Here is a 20,906-nt window from a genome sequence, read left to right as displayed (position 1 = left end):
TCAAGACACTTCAGTAACGTCAATGTGTGAGTATGTTACTGCACATCACGATCTAGCAAGATCACTATGTGCAGAGTAAATGAATGGAGAGAAGTGTATGACGCCGATTGGTCAGCGTCCACACTTCTCTCCACAACGCCCACTTGGTCAAAAAGTAAAAACATGCCCAGTTGGGCATTAATAAACTCATTAGCATAAATCTAAAATAAGTCATAACTGATAATTTTTCTAAATAAAAAAAGCACTGCTGTAATCTATATTACAGCGCCGATCACATTATGTAGAAGATAGGGCACTTATAATGTGGTGACAGAGTCTCTTTTAGGGTATGTGCACACGAGTACTGGCTTTTATGTCTGAAATTACAGATTGTTTTCAGGAGAAAACAGATGCCTCGTTTCAGACGTAAATGCTCCTCCTCGTATTATGCGAGGCGTCTTTGACGGCCAATCATTTCAGCTGTTCTTCATTGAATTCAATGAAGAACGGCTCAAATTAAGTTTCAAAGAAGTGTCCTGCACTTCTTTGATGAGGCAGTCATTTTACGCGTCGTCGTTTGACAGCTGTCAAACGACGACGCGTAAATGACAGGTCGTCGGCACAGTACGTCGGCAAACCCATTCAAATGAATGGGCAGATGTTTGCCGACGTATTGTAGCCCTATTTTCAAACGTAAAACGAGGCATAAAACGCCTCGTTTACGTCTGAAAATAGGTCGTGTGAACCCAGCCTAAATGTGTCAGGCTGTGTGTTCTAAAATCAAACCAAAACTATTATCCATTTACCGATCATGTCATTTTGTGCAGAAGTTTAGGTACCACTCGCCAAATGACATCTATTGCTTTTCTAAGTGAAAAGAAGCTTAAAGGCTATGTCCACACTGAGTTTTTTGAGGCAGATTTTGATCTGCTTGCACGCCGTTTGCAGCATTTTTCGCCCGCGGCCACTGAGCGCCGCGGGCAAAAAACGCTGCTTAATACGCTTTCTCTGCCTCCCATTGTCAATGGGAGGTCAGAGACGTAAACACCCGAAGATAGGGCATGTCGCTCCTTTTTACCGCGAGACGGTTTTTCCACTCGTGGGAAAAAAACACCTCCGTCTCCCATTGAGATCAATGGGAGGCATTTTCAGCGCTTTTTCAGGGCGCGATCCATTGTTTTAATGGATAGCACCCTGACAAATTAATTTCAATGGGGCCATGCACACTTCCGTTGTTTTAAAGGCACCGAGCAGCCGTTCCGTCAAAAAAAAAAAAAAAAAAGGACAGGTCCTACTCCTGCCCGTTTTTGACGGAAGTCTCTGCCTTTTCATTGATTTGGTCCGTTAAACAACGGACTGCACACGGAAGCCATCCGTGTGCGGCCCGTGTTTCACAGAACCATCATTAGCAGCCGTACAATGGCCGACGGAAGTGTGCATGCAGCCTTCGGGATAATGGGTAATCTATGGCTTATACGTAGGACCACCTCTGAGACCCCCCACATGTCGGGGAGACTGGGAATATTTTGACCCCCATTGCACTGTAAAAGTTTGTCCACACGATGCGGAAGTGCCGCAATATTTCCGGCCGGCATTTCGGACGGAAAAAACGCAGCAGAATACAGTAGCAGCATAGTGGATGAGATCTAAGAAATCTCATCCACATGCTGCGTAAAAATTCAGAGCAGAAATTGAGCTGCGGTGTGTATTTTTCGGACCGCAGCATGTCTATTCCTGCTGTGGAAAGTGTCCAGATTTGCTGCATTTTTCAGAGATGTCTCATCTCCTTAGGCCTTATTCACACGGTGTCCGTTTTGTGTGCACAAAAAACGCTGCGTTTTGCGCGTGCAAAAGTTCAGTGTGGCATCTGCATATGGTGCGTGGCTGCGTGATTTTCACGCAGCCGGCATCCTTATGACACTGTTTTTATGTTTACAAACATAAAAGCAGGAGGTGCTTTTCTGTTTTTCATTCATTCATTTTTTTTAAGTTTTTTTTTTACTACTGCAGCACGAATCACGCGCGGCACCCGGAAGTGCTTCCATGTGCCGAGCGCGATTTGCACGCACCCTTTGACTTCAATGGGTGCGTGCTGCGCGAAACATGGGCAAGTATAGGACATGTGAGTTTTACGTAGCGGACATACGCTGCGTGAAAATCACAAACTGTCAGAACGGCCCCATTGCCATACATAAGTCCGTGTGACGCGCATGATTTCCACGCACGTAGCACGGACGTAATACACATTCGTGTGAATAAGGCCTAACTTTGTGAAAAACGCAGCAAAATACACACCATTTTCTGCCGTAAAGACCGCAGGAAATGGTGCGTTTTTGTCACAGCGGAAAGTCTGTGACTTTCAACGGAATTGCTGCAGAAATTTTCTGCAACAATTCCATTGTGTGTGGACAAGCCCTAACGGGTGTTAAAAGAGGGTGAGCTGAATAAGACATCTGGCCGACCAGCCGTGCATTCTCTCTACATTGCAATCTACACGCTCACTTGGCTGTTCTCATAACTCCCAATGACTAATGGTTCTGCTACTGCTTCTCCCTGTATCAGCCACGATTGGTATTAAAAATGTGGGTAATGGGATCACCTATGGTCTTCCCATAGGTTTGGGCCCCAGAGTTGGACTCCCACCTATTAGCCATTTATGGCATATCCTATGGATATCATCAGAGTGACTCAATACAATAGGAGTGCTCCCACCATGAATACAAAATATTCATAACCAGGAGTCCACTGTATTCTATGATAGCTGATATTAGCCATATGGCACAATATTTTTTTTATGCTAACAGTAGAGCGGACCTGTCCCCCTAGGGACATGTTGGTAGACAGATGTAATAGGTGTGCTACGGCCTATATTTATTGGTACATTTTATATGGACTACGGGGGTTAACTGCAGGTAAGCAGAAGACTTATTTGTATTGTGGTTTGGGCTAAACGCTTGTGGTGTTGTTTGTATTAGGATATACAATATCTATTTAAATCTATTCTAAACAGATAATATATGAGGGGAAAAAAACTGAATGCTGTGATATGGCCCATAGCTGTTTTTTTGGTTGTTTTTTTAAATGCTAAATTTATCTTAAGAGAAAAACCCTTTAATACATTCTTAAAAGTAGCTCTTCGGTGAAGTTTTGCTTTAAATATATACGTTGCATCACATTAAGATATGGTTAGTCTATCAAAGAAATCATGAAAGGCCTTCAAACGTAGTAACAATAATACGAAAAAAAATACTTTAAAGAAATGTTCGCTATTAAGGAGTTTGCACTTTGGCGATGGGAACGGTTTTAAATCTACATCAAACTGCCATGTCTTTTAATGCCATAACGACGAGCGACGGATACATCCGTCACAAGCAGGTGTTAGCTCCTGAATAGCGACGGATATATCAACGGCAGGAGCACAGCTGTTATTCACAGCGCTCTCCGATTCTGTCAGTTTAACCCATTAGATGCCGTGGTCAATAGCGACAGCGGTATCTAATGTGTTTGACAGAGGGAGGGAGCTACCCCTGTTACCACATCGGCAGGCTCGCAACGATATTGCGGGGCGCCGATCGGTTTCCACAGCAGTCGGGGGCCTAACAAAAAGGTCCCCAGGTCTGCCTATTAGGCAATGCCAGAGGCAATAATGCTTCGGTATACTAAGTATACCAAAGCATTATATAAGCGATCAGAAGATCGCAATTAAATAGCCAGGTGAGTGGCGTAAAAAAAAACAAAAAAACGGCAAAATTCTTTTTTTCTCCCATATAAAATAAAAGTTAATCAATAAGTCCCATGTACCCCAAAGTACTACCAATGAAACTACACCTTGCCCTGCAAAATACAAGCCCACATATGGCTACATCGACAGAAAAATAAAAAACAAAAAGTTACGGCTCTTGGAATGCAGCGATACAAAAACCAAGTACCGTATTTTCCGGACTATAAGACGCACCCAGGTTTTAGACAACAGAAAATTGTAAAAGAAGTGAAATATGAAATTTTGCTCATAAGAAAAAACTATTGGTTAAAAAAAATAATTGTTCAGTTTCACGACAGTCTGAGAGCCATAACTTATATTTTTCAATCGTTTGAGCGGAGTGAGGGCTTTTTTTGCGGGACGAGCTGTTGTTTTTATTAGCACCATTTTTTTGGTACATACGATTTTTTTATCACTTTATTTTATTCTTTTTAGCGCTATGGTGACCAAAAGACAACGATTCTGGGGTTTTAAATTATTTTTTTTTACGCCGTTCAGTCACATAATGCTATATTGTAATCGTTTCAGACTATTACGGACGCAGCTATACCAATTTTTTTATTTTTACATTGTGCTTGGGAAAAAATGGGAAAAGGGTTTTGTTTTGTACTTTTAAAAAAAAAAAAAAGTTACACTCCTGAAAATGTATCTAATTTTCATTTTATTTATTTTTTACACATTTTATTAGTTCCCCTAGGGGACTTGAACCAGCGTTCATTAGATCGCTGGTACAATACATGGATGAGTTACGGAAACAGCGTAACTAGCTGAGCTACACTGTTTCCGTAACTCCCATAGTAGTGAATGGCAGTTACAGAAGCAGCGTAGCATGCTACACTGTTTCCGTAACTACTATGCAGTTCTAACTCGACCATGTAACCAGGAAGTCGGTGGGAGACAGCGGAGCCGGTTAAGATAGAACGGGGTTTAGAGGGCCCCGTTCTAGAGATAGATGCGGTGGGACCCAGAGGTGGGACCCGCATTCATCTGACATTTATGACATATAATGTGGATATATCATAAATGTCCTTCATGGGAAAACCGCTACAAATGCCGCGGTCGCTATTGACGCGGCATTTAACTAGTTAAACGGCCAGGAACAGTGCAATCGCTGTTCCTGGCCGTTAGAGCAGCGTGTCAGCTGCTGACACTTGTATGGAGTGGGTTCAGCACGTGAGCCCGCTCCAAACATCATCCCCTCCCCATGATGTGCCGGCACATCATGGGTCGGGAAGGGGTTAAGTAAGGAGCGGTCAGGGGGCCAGGCACCGCCGGGTCCCTTGACTGCCGACTATAAGAGGCAGGGACTTTTTAATCAAGATTTATTCTTGCTAAAAACTGCATCTTATAGTCCAAAAAATACGGTAATTAAAAAAATAAAAAATAAATAAAAGGATTATTCAAATGTAGGAAAAACAAAAAACCTTTAGGCTGGGTTCACACGACCTATTTTCAGACGTAAACAAGGCGTATTATGCCTCGATTTACGCCTGAAAATATGGCTACAATACGTCGGCAAACATCTGCCCATTCATTTGAATGGGTTTGCCGACGTACTGTGCAGACGACCTGTAATTTACGCATCGTCGTTTGACAGCTGTCAAACGACGACGCTTAAATTGACTGCCTCGGCAAAGAAGTGCAGGACACTTCTTTGCAACGTAATTTGAGCCGTTCTTCATTGAAGTCAATGAAGAGCAGCTCAAGATTACAGGTGTCAAAGACGCCTTGCATAATACGAGGAGGAGCTTTTACGGCTGAAACGAGGCAGCTGTTTTCTCCTGAAAAAAGGCTGTCATTTCAGCCGTAAAAAGCCTCTCATCGTGTGCACATACCCTCATATATTTGGTATCCCCGTAATCATGCTGACCCATAAAATAAAAGGTATCTTTTTATTTATGCCACATAGTGAATGGCGTAAATTTATAAAACGCGAAAATCAATGCTGGAATAGCGGTTTATTTTCAATTCTCTCCTAAAATAAAGTTAAAAGTTAATCAATATATTGTATGCACCCAAAAATGGTGCAATTGAAAAATACAACTCGTCCCACAAAAAACAAGCCCTTATGTCTATGTCCACGGAATAAAAAACGTTACGACTCTAAGGGTATGTTCACACGCAGTGACCAGAAACGTCTTAAAATACAGAGCGGTTTTCAGGTGAAAACTGCTCCTGATTTTCAGACGTTTTTTTTAACAACTCGCGTTTTTCACGGCCGTTTTTGGAGCTTTTTTTCAATGGAGTCAATGAGAAACGCCTCCAAAAACGTCCCAAGAAGTGTCCTGCACTTCTTTTGACGAGCCGTCATTTTACGCTCTGTATTTTGACAGCGAAGCGTAAAATAAAGGCTCGTGGGAACAAAACATCGTAATTCTCATTAAAAGCAATTGGCAGATGTTTGTAGGCGTAATGGAGCCGTTTTTTCAGGCGTAATTCGAGGCGTAAAACGCCCGAATTACGTCTGAAAACAGTGCGTGTGAACATACCCTCAGATTGCGACATTTGGATTTTTGACATGGTACAAATATTAAAAGGTCCACAGCCAAAAAATTAAGAGGACACACTTGAAGACCTTGTAAGTTTCCTCAATTTTTTAACTAAGAGAAATCAAAACCTCATGTGGTTTTTGATTTCCCAAAATAGCCAATGGGGAAAAAAAATCCAAAAGCCGTTGCTCAGACTAGCTAGCAATAAATGAGCTAACTGCTTCACTACATAAAATTTAATGTACTATCACACAGCTAGAACATGTGAACATCAGTGTTTTTGATCCCAAGAGCACCTCAAACCTTACTTATTGTTACACTTTTCTATGCTTCATATAATAAACAGTGACAAGACAAATGCTAGATTATTATACTGCTGTGCATGGTTTAAACTCTATTATTTGAAGATGTATATAAGTAAATATGTGATTGAGTAGTATACAGCGGTTGCAAGTTCGGTGCGGCTGTCAAACAGCCTGTTAGTGGACGGTTTACCCGCGTTCTTTATCTGCGAAATCTTGTGGCCATTAACTATTACACCCTTTATGGCCGCACGATTTAGCAAATTACAACAACTTACCCCCGATTCATTCTCTATGGCAGCACCGGAAAAAGCCGAACACTGCACTCGGCTATCTCCGGCGCTCCCATGTAGAATGAATGGAGCGACAGTGCGCACGCGCATGTAACTGGAATACCTCTTAACGTGGTATTTGACAGCCGCTCCTACATAGTGCCAGTGCGGTTGTTGGCCGCGTTGCGACCATGTCAGGGCCGCTCTGTGTGGCCGTACCCTAATAGCGGTCAAAAACTGCATAGCACTAAACATATTGAAAAGAGGTGCGGTTTTGACAACTGCAACGAGAGGGGCGTGGTTATGACAATCTACAGCACGGCTTGAATTGTTCTGGGGCCTCAGACAGTTATAATAGACATATACAATGAAATAAACAATAAAAGTTTTACTTTAGGGATAACCCAACTCAAACAGTATTTTTATTAGCAATTCTTTGCTTTCCAAAATATAATAAAACGTAGGATTTACATTTTCTTTTTCAGTTTCAGCATTGTTCCACACACACAAAAAGAAAAAAAAAAAAAGGTAAAAGTTAAACAAAAACTCTGAAAACGCGCTCTAAAACCTGCTCTCATGTCTATCAGTTTGTGATCCTTGTTGCTTGCTTTCAAACTGTGCTGCCTCATTGTCTGAAACACTAAAAGTGTCTACCTTATGGATATAGAATTTTTTTTTGCTTTTTTTAAGGGTACCTTTACAGATACTGGTAGGGGTGAGTGTAGCAGAAATTCACAACAACACCACCACACAAAGACCTGTGGCAAAAAAAAAAAAATTGTGTAAAAAAGGCTTTTATGAAATAAAAAGTTCTAGGAAAATGTTCTCGCTTCAGTGGAAAACCACATTGCAGTTCTGCACAATAAAAAGACAAGTAGGATTTTCACATGCAAAAAGTAAGGCTCTATTGACATCACATTCAGGGATTACGTTAGGCATTATACACATTTGAAGATTATATACCCTAGATATATACAACTGTATGTGTAAAAAATTTAAGCCATTTGGTTTACTACAGTACAATACAGTTAAAAAAAAAAAAAAAAAAAAAAAAAGGAGGTATACGGATAGTCTAAATTGATGTATACGCCAGGAAGTGCTCCTGACTTGTCAAACATATATAACAAAAGCAGCTCTTTTACTATATTTGATCTGGATTATGTGCAGAGTATTATGCACTGCATTAGCAAAAAAACAAAAAAAACAAAAAAAAAAAAAAACAGGGTCATTAGAGGACCATCTTGCTTCCTACTACAGCGTTATTAAGAACAGGGTGACTGTCCCGGATACAACATTTTTTAATGATCGCTTATTATTCACACTTTTTTTTTTTTTTCTTATTCTTGTGTCAATTATTTATTACAGCAATGCCTGACACTGAGTAGGTGCTTCCCCTGCAGATCTCAGCAGCGGAAAGTGTCTGCCTAAAAATGTCAACTGCCTGGAAAATTGTCACCTTTCAGGATGACAGGCGTTGAAACCCAGATATTTATGCAGTGTACGGTATAATGATATATATATATATATATATATATATATATATAATTAGTCAGTCCTACTAACAGGTCCTCGTTAAAGAGCTATAGTGACATGGTAATGGAATTAAACAGATATTTTCGGCAAGTCAACTTATGGCTCTTTACATTGTGGAACTCGTAATGTGGCACCGTAAACACCACTGCATAAGTGTAAGCACCATCCATATAGAATGCTGCATGTAACTTGTCAGCAGAGAGAGAAAGAGAAAAATGAAAGGCATTAATGGGTCAAACAAGCATCAAAACCCAAGGGATAATATATATACAACATTATAACGCTCACAGTACATGCAGCATTAATCATTTCCCTTCACGTTTACCCATAGACATCATGAGCATACAGCCATACAGAAAACAAACATGGTCATTGTGCAGTGACAAATAACGAGAATACTTAACAAAAGCATCAGAACGCCGCAAAAAACATCAACTCCGTTTATCCTTTATACTGGAACATGCCGCCTCCGAAGGTGCATGGGATTGGAGCGGTTAAAGCTTTTTTTAATAGGGGAATACTGCATTTCTTACAAAACGCCCACAAATGTTGTAATATATAAAGCAAGCAATATCACCACGGCACTTACAATGGTGATGACTCGGACATCAACATACGAAAACATTTCTAAAGTTATATAGAGAGCACGTTGAATAGGACTCTTACGCACAAAATCGCAACAAAAGTATATGAACCAGCTTTATTATGCAGCAGTTCAGATACACACAACGCTTTCTTCTTCACAACGTTTTTTCAATTTGTTTAGCATATACCCCAGGAAACTCTCCCGACGTATACTATAAACGGAGGCTTGAAGGCCGCCTTACAGTAGGATCAGTCCTCCATGGACGATAACGGCACTTGTTTAATATTTAAGTCATGAGCTTTTTGATAGCTTTTAAAATACGTATACGTTAAATAGATGCCATGGTAGCCTATAAGTGATGGCCTTGGGTTATTATGGTATCCTATATATCTATATCATGAAAAGATATTGGAAAAACTCAAAACATATACATTAAACGGATGCCTGTGATGTATGCCATATAGTGGCATATTTCCCCCATAGGCTCCTATGTTAAAAAAAGTCTATACTCCACGGTATACTTTTGTGTGACCCCGTTGTATGGTATAGCATAGTCTACTACGCTATTCCATACCTCAAGAACGAAGGTATACAGACGTATACTCAAATGGCCTTTGTCGGGCAAATGGAGCCGTATGGAAATGGTCAGCGTATACGTTTGAAGATTTTCTTGCGTACACGCTATACGTAGTGAAATATGTGAATATCTGGTTGTTCAGACACACAATATACAGAAGACTTCACATAACAGCTAGCAGGTATAAAGATACATATAACCTAGGAGTTTATACAGATCACCTCACATGACATCTTCAGTGTGTGTCTAGTTCAATGCTAGTGTGATGTGGCAAATCTCAGCCCCTTTTAAATATTTAGTAGAGCTGGGAATCTTAAATATTAGATAACCATCTTTATACAGAAGTCTAAAAAGGTGGCAAGTTTGTCCTAGGGCTTCAAGGAAATACTGCAGTTGATATGAGAATGTTTTGCTTCACGATCATGCCAGTGCAGTGCTCATACAAAATCAAGACTGAAGCGAACTGATGATTGCCAACCTACCCCATTATGAGGACCTCACATGTAGCCGCTGACATGTTCGGAGTAGAGCGAGTGCCATGCATGGATGGTCACTCTCCATTAAAGTCTAAGGGAGATACAGAAACAGCTAAGTGAATACAATCACCTCCTGTTCATTATAATGGGACATATCCACGTTTGGCCACCTTTCTCCAAAAATAGGCTGTGCTCGGTGCGATTGAGGTCCCAGATGTTGTACACCCACAAATGGAATATTTATGACAGAAGCTAACGACACTAAATAAAATTATAAAGAAAAAAATAAAAATAAAATTACTTTTCACAGGCATGTGAAGATTATATATATATATATATATATATTACATAATACACAATCAGCCCAGCTACACGCTCTCCCATCTTGCAAACATACTGCTAGAAACTGTACACAGTGTATGTACACAGGACAGCAGTGCTCACATCAGAGAAGCAGAGTGCTGTGCACTATACTATTCAGTATACAGATGGCAGAGAGGAGGGAGCCATGGGTCGCTGGGTAAGCAGCCATGTGCTGTCAAGCCATCTATGACTGGTGTAGACTTCCATTTTCTTGCTGCCACTGGAAAAGCACTGGATTCCTGAACTCCCGATCAGAGGACTGACAGGGAGTAGCGACTATATGTAAAACAAATTCTCAGACAGACCAAACGCCTTTTCGAGCTGTCGATAAGCCAGTCAGGGTATCTCTCTTGGGCAATCTGATAGGGAAACACCGTTTTACATGCTTCCTTTTGACTCCCCAATAATATGGAGGAGATGTTCAGTGCCATCAAATGAAGATTATTTTATGTGTGCCCTATGTCTTTATTTATGTAACAAGGCTTTCAAATTCAAATCTTACAATAAATTATTTTGTCTATTACTAGTAGTATTATAAATACAAATATTTACGTATAAGCTGCATGCACTTTTACTTCCATCACATTGGTTGCTTTATAATTTCAAGTTGGCTAGTTTAGAACGCAAGCACATTAAAAATTTAAAAAATTCTGATCCAAAAGAGTTTAGTAATCATTCAAAATTCACAAGTACAAAGCACTTACGAAGTTAACGAGGTAGTCCTACTAAAGCCATTCATGGCATATCGCTAATAGAGGTCCACTGACTGTACCTAGGCCCACAGATTGGACATTGATGACATATCCGGCGATATACCATCAATGTCTTTTGTAAGGCAACGCTTTTAGTATCATGCATAACTCTTAGGGTATGTTCACACGCTTACTAAAAAACATCTGAAAATACGGAGCGGTTTTCAAGGGAAAACAGCTCCTGATTTTCAGCCGTTTTTTTAGCAACTCGCGTTTTTCACAGCCGTTTTTGCAGCGTTTTTTCAACGGCTCAAGTGACATGAATTTTTTTGCGGGCGTATTTTTACGCGGCTGTTTCTCAAGACAGTCACGTAAAAAAATGCCCCGTCGAAACAGAACGCCGTTTTTCCCCATTGAAAATCAATGGGCAGATGTTTGGAGGCGTTTTTACTCATGAAAACCGATTTGGTAAATCATATGTAGTCAATTCATGTGCATGAAGCAACATAATAACTATTGGTTTTGCTGATGAACTGTGAAAAGCTGATGACATCACAGAAAAGTAAAGGCAAGCGACAGGACCGGGCTATTTTGAGCCTTCAGGACCAGACACTGTTTAGCCTGTGTTAGTTAAATGGCTATAACTTTATTTCTTGGGCTAGTGACGTGATTTTTGTGATGTTTTTTCCATAGACAATGCAGTTATCTTTTTTTTATCGTTTTTATACACATCCTTTTTGCGATTTTAGAATTTTTAGGCTTAAAGTTTGAAAAATAATAGCAAAAAAAATAAGCTTTTTAACTTTTCAGATATTTTTTTTTGGTAATAACATAGTTTTACCCTAAAATAGACCTATTATTTGTGATAGTCATTGTCTACCAGAAATTGTAATATGTTACATGTCTATAAAAGGGTAATTGGGACAGGGCTAGCGTTACAACAATGATTGGCGGGGGGGGGGGGGGTTTGGGGTGGGTATTTTATGTTTATTTGATATTAATTTTTTTGCACTTTACTTTTATTTATTTTTATTACTATGGTCTGTCCCTCAAAAGGTCAGAAAAGACCTTTGGGGAACTTTATATATATTTTTTCTTTTTTACACCATCTTTTTCCACTGTAACTGGGGCTGCACAGCAGCCCCAGTTACAGGGGAAATCAGCTCTCTTAGGGTATGTTCACACGCTAGCTGTTATTTACGGCTGAAATGACAGCCTGTTTTCAGAAGAAAACAGCTGCGTCGTTTCAGCCGTAAAAGCAGCTCCTCGTAATATACGAGGCGTCTGTGACGCTCGTATATCTTGAGCTGTTTTTCATTGAGTTCAATGAACAGCTCAAAATACGTTGCAAAGAAGTGTCCTGCACTTCTTTGCCGAGGCAGACAATTTACGCGTCGTCGTTTGACAGCTGTCAAACGACGACGCGTAAATTACAGGTCTTCTGCACAATACGTCGGCAAACCCATTCAAATGAATGGGCAGATGTTTGCCGACGTATTGGAGCCGTATTTTCAGGCGTAAAACGAGGCATAATACGCCTCGTTTACGCCTGAAAATAGGTTGTGTGAACCCAGCCTAATAGTGACTTTTGTCTCTAATAGGGCTGTGCTGGGTCTAGTAAGACCCAGGAGCAATCTGCCACTAACGCCAACCGGCGATCATGTGACCACCGGCCGCTGCCTCTATTCATATACACAGGGATCATTGAGCGCTGTATAGAAAAGAAAACTGCTTTTATCTTCTCCTCAGGGTCCCCAGCAGTCTGACTGCCGGAGACCCTGATCACTCAGGCAGCAAGCTAAAACCTGCGCCGTAAATAGACTATGGCGCGGGTTTTAAGGAGCCTGACCGCTAGCCGTAAATACACAACCAGCAGTCGGGAACCAGTTAATAAAAGCAGTTCAAAAAAGGTTATATTTTTAATTCTATACATATAATGCAACGGTTCACCTTTGATCCTCACGCATATCATTAAAGCAGACCATATATCCTGAAATCTAGTGTGTATGGTGGCCGCCCAACTGTAGAGCATTTTGGATTTTAATACGTCTGATTCTTTTGTTTCCACCAAGAGATAAGTTAGTGTGTATGTTTATGGAGGTATTGGGCGAAACAGGTTTTACGGAACAGCTATTTTATCATATATAACTATAGCTAGCATAAGAAACGTGAAAAAAGGTCATCAGTGTGTGTGTTCATGCACAACTGAGACCTGGAGTTTTTGTCATTTAAGTAAATAGGACTATAATGGGTAGGAGTACGCATTACAGTCCCATTTACTTAAATTGGAAAACCCAAATGACAGGCTCGGCGATCCCAAGATAACCAGAAATGAGTGGCGGGGAAAAGATGGAGTTCTGGTGTCCCCTTTTACTGAGTGGATTTCCTGCTGGATAGATCACCACCGCTGGTGTCTTCTGACAAGTCTTAATCACATAGTATTTGATAATCTTATAACAAGGTTTCCTCTATGCCAATAACTCTAAATATTTGCCATGGAGTTCGAAACGGTCTTAACTTGGTACCGATGATACAACCTTCCATTGTCTGTGTCCTACCCACAATGTTTTTAGGACCCATTTTAATTAACTTCAATACTTAAAATGCATGTCTAGAAAAAAACCTCCACAAAAGGTAAAACATAACATTGGCTTGTAAGAAAGCATTGCACATTTTTTTTAATAACAATCTGCACATCACTGCTCCAAGTCATAACAAAGAACTGCGTAACTATCTATTCGTGGGCAGCTAAACTATGGCAGCCTTACAGATTCTGCAGATTGCCTCATTTTACAAACTAGGCACAGTGCCAAAACGCGATTCTTTTTGCCACTTGCTTTTCAAACATCTGCAGTTCTTCAAGGAAATCAGATTTCTAACGTTCTTACAGAAAATATAATTTCACCCTTACATTGATCATAGGAGTTATTATACCAAGTATTTCAATGCCACATCAATCTTTTTAAGGCCAGTTCTGCATGCAGACTTTTTGTATCTTGACAGCTGGGATAACAACGATCATGTAGCAGTTGTAGTTCATACAAATACATTGATTCATCCAATAACGTTACTTTCAGATTTTCATGCTAGTTTTGCACAACAAAATATCAAGAATGGTAGAAGAGTCTGCCCCAGCCTTAGCCTCCAGCTTCCTTTGCACAGGCATCAGTGTAAAAAGCTTGATAGACAATTCGTTAAATATCTCTGTTTAATAGGTTAAATTCTATGGGTGAAAATCTGCAGAGACCAAAGTGGTTTAAGCAAATTATTATGGCTTCAACTGTAAATATGGAGCACGAAGTTGGCACTATAAGTACCATTTCAAAAAGACTTGTATTGGTAATATGTTTGTCCATGTGCAGGTCAATTTAGTTTCATTGCCGTTTACATCATTCAAATGCTTCAGCAGAGCATCTGATCCCAGGTGACAATAACAGCAATTGTTGACTTTCTATTACCCATAAATATTAATGTAAAATATATTTGAATCAATACAAAATGTATATTCTAGAACAGGGAAAGTGGAAAGCCTGTTACCTTCTAGAGCTACATGAACTCCCTAGGTAAGAAAAAAAAAAAAAGCATATGGCCATATTTCAGATTTAATTGAAATAGGATTAGAAAGTTTCATTCTCCCAGTGGACTGGTGGTGACCTTTGACCGCTCAACAGGAGCCAATAGAAAATTCAAATACATTGAAGGGTAACAAAAAGCATTTTGCCAGATATTCATCCTCACTGTCAAGCCACGAGCGTTCACATCAAAAGCTGTTTCAGCTTAAAATGATTCCAACCCTCAACGTAGCAACCACGTCAGACATCAAAACCGTATGGAAACAATTAATGAGACACAGACGTCTAGAAATGCATTCTGGAAAATGTATTTTAGAGACAAACAGAGAAAAACTAAATTTGCCTAAAAGGTGGGGGGGGGGGGTGCAAGAGACAAACCCAAAAATGAGATACTGATGGAAATTTGGAGATGTCAATCACTGCCAATACTGGTGCTAAAGATTAATCTAAACCAAAAGGACAAGAACACTATGCAAGAGCCTCAATGAACTAACATTATTTTGCATGAAGCTTATTACGCATGCTTACTTGCATCCCTCCTGCAATAAAATATTTATGTTAAGGACGACTTTTTGCAGGAGGAGAGTTCCAGCTTTTTCACAGAAGGACTTCTGATAGATCAGTACTTGCAACATATTCTGACCACAAGACCATCATTAAACTCTAACTCTACTGGGAGCGAAGTCAGGACAGAGCAAAGATCAACTAATGGAAGACCACACCCAGTACAAGAATCCGGTTAATAAGAAAAAACTGGCAAGTGATATGGCAAAAGAGCAATACAAGCATTTAAACCTGCATTTTACAGAATATGTGCGCACAACTCGATTTGCAAACTATTTTTCCAAGTTTAGTTCTGCTGAGGAAATGCAAACCTCATAAGCATTGATGACTCATGAATGTTTTACACCAAAAAGTCTACACAACACACTAAGAAATTCATAATGATGCGGTTAATAAGGCATGGGCCTAGGAGGAAAAAAAATAAAAACTAACTGTTTAGAGAAATGGATATTCAAGGCAAGATCAACATCAAGAGTCAAGTGAACAACGTCCAACTTTCCATCCACAATCAACTAGTTTCAGCCATTAATAAAGCTTACGGATACAAAGGATTCTGGGTGCAAGTAAGTTTCATCCAATAAATGCTCTTCAGAAGTTCTACATCTATAACCTATTTGTATTCGACATGAACTTCTTTTGTAACAAGCAAAGGCTACATAAATGTTACATACGTAATCTGATATTTTCAATTTACTGTTCTATTGCTGGTCAAAGTATACCGCAACTGTACACAAAGACACATGATAATAAAACCAGTGACGTATCAGAAATTATAAAAAAATCACAAATGCTAGATGGAAATGAACTCTTATTGATTGTGTGGCCTGTTACAGATTATTCTTAAATATTAGGTCTCCAAGAGAAGGCAGGATAGGTTTTTGTCATCCCTAAATATAAATAAGTTCTAGTTGTATTTGTGGACAAAAAAAAAAAAAAAAGCTACGGGTGCTCAAAGTCAGAGCGATATGTAGGTCAATTGTAATAAATCTCTACCTCTATTTCCAGCACAACTGGGATAATAAAGATCCTGTGATAAGCAGCTTTGACAAATAATAGTCTGGAACTAGATCACAACTTAATCACTTTTGCTTAAAAAAAAAAAAAGAGCAAAAAATAAACAAAAATAAATAAATAAAGAAGTTTCAGCTCATTATTATTGCTTTTATTTTAACAGTCCGCTCTGCCAGTTTACAATGATTTTTAGTGATTCAGAATACATTTATTTCATGCACACAGTAAATTCTTGATGTAGAAAAACTGAACTAATAAAAGACAAAAATGCTACATAGAAAATATATCTTTCGAGCCAATCTTAGTGAGACAGAAGAGAAGAAGGGGAAGGACTTTGCCATATACTTCCTTTATTTATTTTTTTAACCATCAACGCCACATGGACTCATAGGTTAACCTTAAAAGGATCCTCAGCGCATGTAAGTTGATGACATTGATTACAGAACAGACATACAGGCCCAAGAACACACACACAGCACAGGCAAAACTGAAGTAAACCAGATTATATATAGGTTTAGCGGCTAGAAAAGTGGCTGACATCTTGGGTTAGGACACTGGTAACGTTCCCTTTTTCATCCAATTCCCAATTTTACACATAGAACGGATAGAAAAGTTTTATGGCTTTACAGCACTTATAAGAGGATTGCTATAACAAGACAACCTCAGCCTCCCCTTTTAATAGAACAATTTGATGCTGAAATCGAAACCATTTACAATCATGACTGTTGGGGCTACGAACCGGAGATCAATTTTAATTATCAACATAGAAGGTAATCGGAATCCACCTTCGTAAATCTACATTATATTTACAACTCATTTTTCTATTCACTGACTAAACATCTATTACTAACACATCCAATGGTGATTAATGAAAGGGTGAGGGGGGTCCATGACATATTGCCAATGCAACACCTTTACGCAAAACCGCTCCGGAGGTCACACAAAGTCACAATTAATATAGTATCATAGTGTGTGCCATCTCCAAAACTGAATCCAAGCAGCAATAATTCCTTCATTTACTTATATTATACATTATGCTGCCAAAAAACGTAATTTTTTTTAGCTTTTGCAATATATATTATAATAGAAAAAGTAAGAAAGATTAAAAACCTAAATGTTAGAACGGCACTGCCTGAGCGCACGCAAAACAAATCACCGGTTACGTTTCTCCAATTAGTCTGATCACATTATGGAGATAGGTGGCAAGATGTGCCCACATCTCGAGGTAGAACTGGCTTCACAAATAAGACACAAATGTGCCAGATAAACGATTTTAAAAGAAAAAAAGTTTTATAAAAGGGACTATATAGCGACCGGGTAAGGATTCTGCAAGCCTGAGGTAAATCTATTATGTAGAGACTTTTCACAGGATAGTGCGGCGCAGTGAGGGTTAACCAGTGCTGGAATCCTATACTGTAGAACGTTCACCAACATTCCAGAGGGCCCAGCACAGCATTCACAGCAACCACAACAAGGCAGCCTTTGTCCTCCTCCTCCCCGGCAGACTCCCTCACACACACAGCCTTGACGTTTATATCAGGTCGTACTACCAATACAGCTAGACCTTATGGGGCTCATATCAGTGCTGAGAAACATCCGAAAAAAATGGGGTTCCATATGGTTGGTTAGTTAGCGACATTTCCAGTAACAGATGGTTGTCTGCTCTTATACATTTATTTAGCACAGCTGCCAACTTGACGACTTTATTTCCTTTTACATACGACCCTTTACTTCCCCTGTTGTCACCATTACCCTCTTACACGGTTATCTGATAGCACGAGGGGAAACCTATAAACTTCCATCATCACTGTGTAGATGTACATCCTGGGGCCATGACACATTACACGCAAGTGATGCGATGAGGAAAAAGCTGCACAAAGCCAAACCAGATACTAATTCAACGTATAATATAAAGTCCAATGGCCGGACCGGCAGCGTCGCTCTCTCCCCTGTGCTGCCCCCTCTTCAGCGCCGCCGTCCTCTCTTGTGCTGCCCTCCCTTAGTACAGCGCCGCCGCTCTGCCATTGTGGTGCTCCCGTCTATAACACCGCCGCTTTCTCTTCCTAACCTGCTGCCCCCTTGCTGTAGAGCAGCCCCGCTCTCTCCTCCACTGTTACCCCGTCACTAGTGCAGATCCGCTCTCTCTCGCTCCCGTTGTGCCCCCTCTAGAGTAGCGCCGCCGCCGATTCCCACACACTTTCCCGCCGCAGCCCCGTCCGTCACGTGCCCAGGCGCCTCACAACTCTCCACATTCCAGCACAGTTCTCCTCAGCGCTTCGCGGTCGATAAAGTTTCCAGTAATAACGCTGCCCCGTTATCCGCTCCTACTACCGGCAGCGGCCCGACAATCCAGCGAGGAGCCTGGAAAACATGGCAGCGTCGTGGCACTTACAGTATAACCATGTCCAGATGTTACACAAAGTTTTACCACAAGGTAACAGCAGCAAATGTGCGTAATGCACCGCGTCTTCAGCCCCGGTGCTGTACACTACTGCATGTCACACCACAGCTCCGAGCAGGGTTATCGGGAAGTTGGCATCCCCCTGCCCTGGTAGCTGTGCCTGGTCTCGGCTGTGTCCCTGTCTGGATGAATAGGGCGGGTTAGAGCACAAGTCACACACGCCTGGCTTCCCCCACTGTCACAGCACAAGGAGCGGCGCTTTGTCTCTTACCTTTCAGTGATCTTGGCTTCGCTTGCTTGCGGCGAGACATCCTAAAAGCAAACAGCTGAAGTTGTTCAATGTCAGCCCGTTACACAACTACAAGGCAACACACAACAACGAGGGTGATCCCTTACAGCCAAGACTGTGCTTGTCCTCCAGCCTCCCTGTCCTGTTTGTGCCCTATCCACTGGCCGAGAAAACTTATAGAATAAAAAAAAAGCCAATTAATTCTAAATTTCTAGTTTTATTTCAAGGTAAAAAAAAAAAAATTACAAAAAATAATGAAAAGGACAAATGTATTCTTCTATAACTGTCCAAGCAGGGGGGGAAAGAATTCCTTAAAAATAGTGCAAAACTCAGCAAACAGCAAAAATGACCAATGAAAAAAGAAAAACACAATAAAGTGTTGACTTTCCTGCACTCCCTGCAGCAGCACTACAAGTGATCACAGGGAAGGGACACTGCGCTGCTGCATGGATCTGCTCTTTATTTCTTATTATTGTTATTATTATTTGCTTGTTGTGTAGTAGGGAGGGGGGGTCTTGTTTTGGGGGGGGGGGGTTGTATATTTTTGGGGGGGTGTGGGGGGGATCCCTCTCTTCGTAAAATGCCTGGGATCTCGGTACAAGGAGCTGGATGAGCTCCTTGTCTCTGGGAAGAAAAAAAGTCTACGCCTGGCTTGAGGAGAGGAGAGCAGAGAGAAGGAGATGTGTGCTGCTGCTGCTGTGTGCTCCCTCCTCATCACAAACCTGCAAGGTCTTGGACTGCGCTGTCGCTCCGGTAGTCCACATAATAATGGAAAATAGAAGCAAGGCCCCTAAAGCCATCAGGATGGCTCCAGAGGGGGCCCCTAACCCGCAGGGACTCGCTCTGTACGTAATCACTGAGGAAATCATTGTCAGCCTGCCTGCACTCACACACAGACAGAGGGGCATGATTAAAAGCCGAGGGGGACTCAGCCAAGACGTGGACTGGACGCCAAGCAGCTACTCAGACCTGGATCAGGAGCCTCTGCAGGAGGAGCAGGGAATAGGATGGAGACAGAGAGATCATAATAATAACACAGCCACATCACACACAACCACATACACACACGTACTGATGACACACATACACACTGACACACATATATACACAATGCACAACACCCCCACCCCCCCCCCCTACTGCGTGCTGTTAAAGACATAACAACTGCTAGAGATGGACTCTTTCCTCTATCTCTGCCCACACTATAGAGATGGAGAGCAGAGCTATCTGGCAGTGTAAAGGTCCCTCTTCTGGCTGAACCGATGTAAAGATACACAGCACTGACTTATTTTGTCTTATTTTATGTCTGATCCCCCAGTACATAATTTTGCACATTGTTTAAAGTTCATAATAACTGCTAGAAAGAAAGCAAAATATTATTATATTGTGCTGTATTGTTTTCTCTATTTCTTTTAATGTCAAATAATGAAAAGAAAGAAATATCCCCTTCAGACATTGTAATGTATTATTTTAGTCTTTTTTTGTGTCTAGATACATTTCTACAGAGCGATGTTTTTTTTTTCAGATTTGATTCTTTGATATACTGCATTGTTGCAGGTACTGTATGAGACGTTGTTTCTAATATATCAGCACCTGCGATAGTTCAGGTAATGTAATAGAAAGTTGTTTCCAACATATCAGCACCTACGACTGTTCAGGTATTGTAATAGAAAGTACAGTATAACTTCATCAAAGTGCATAGTAGGTCTGTGTGTGTGTGTATATATACACTATATGGACATAAGTATTGGGACACACCTCTAAGGGCTCTTGCACATGACCGTGTGTGCCGCCCGAGTCCCGTCCGTGATCCGTGAAAATATAGGACATATTCTATTTTTCCACAGATCTGAGAGACCGGGTCTGTTTTCATGAACCTGATTCACCCACAGAAGTGACTGGGTCCGTAGAAACTATTGGGTGCCACTCGAATGCCGTGAAAAACGGCCCAAGTGGCACTCAGTCATGTGCAAGAGCCCTTAATCATTGCATACAGGTATTTCCGTAAGGCTGAAGGTACTTAACAGCTCCGTGTGTCAG

At 40.8% G+C, this 20,906-nt stretch overlaps 1 protein-coding gene and 1 long non-coding RNA gene across 9 annotated transcripts in view; one reads left to right on the top strand and one right to left on the bottom strand.

The window, feature by feature from the left end:
* Positions 1 to 19,821, bottom strand: part of ZNF521 (zinc finger protein 521) — a 327,057-nt gene extending 307,236 nt beyond the window's left edge. For 3 of the 7 annotated variants that reach the window (XM_075826328.1, XM_075826329.1, XM_075826330.1), the window contains exon 1: positions 18,849 to 19,507. In XM_075826328.1, the coding sequence (XP_075682443.1) occupies positions 18,849 to 18,888 (40 nt within the window). In that variant the 5' untranslated portion in view covers positions 18,889 to 19,507. Of the gene's footprint in view, positions 1 to 18,568; positions 18,642 to 18,848; positions 19,508 to 19,588 lie in introns of those variants that run through there. The other 4 variants (XM_075826326.1, XM_075826327.1, XM_075826332.1 and 1 more) reach the window with 4 other exon arrangements.
* Positions 17,654 to 20,906, top strand: part of LOC142651510 (uncharacterized) — a 34,892-nt gene continuing 31,639 nt past the window's right edge. For both annotated transcript variants that reach the window (XR_012847634.1, XR_012847633.1), the window contains exons 1-2: positions 17,654 to 18,610; positions 20,392 to 20,473. This is a non-coding gene — a long non-coding RNA (uncharacterized LOC142651510). The remainder of the gene's footprint in view (positions 18,611 to 20,391; positions 20,474 to 20,906) is intronic.

The sequence above is a fragment of the Rhinoderma darwinii genome, chromosome 5 (genome assembly GCF_050947455.1).
Source record: "Rhinoderma darwinii isolate aRhiDar2 chromosome 5, aRhiDar2.hap1, whole genome shotgun sequence".
Lineage (NCBI taxonomy): Eukaryota > Metazoa > Chordata > Amphibia > Anura > Rhinodermatidae > Rhinoderma > Rhinoderma darwinii.
The sequence above is the reverse complement of the archived record's forward strand: the minus strand, read 5'-3'. Positions and strand labels throughout refer to the sequence as shown.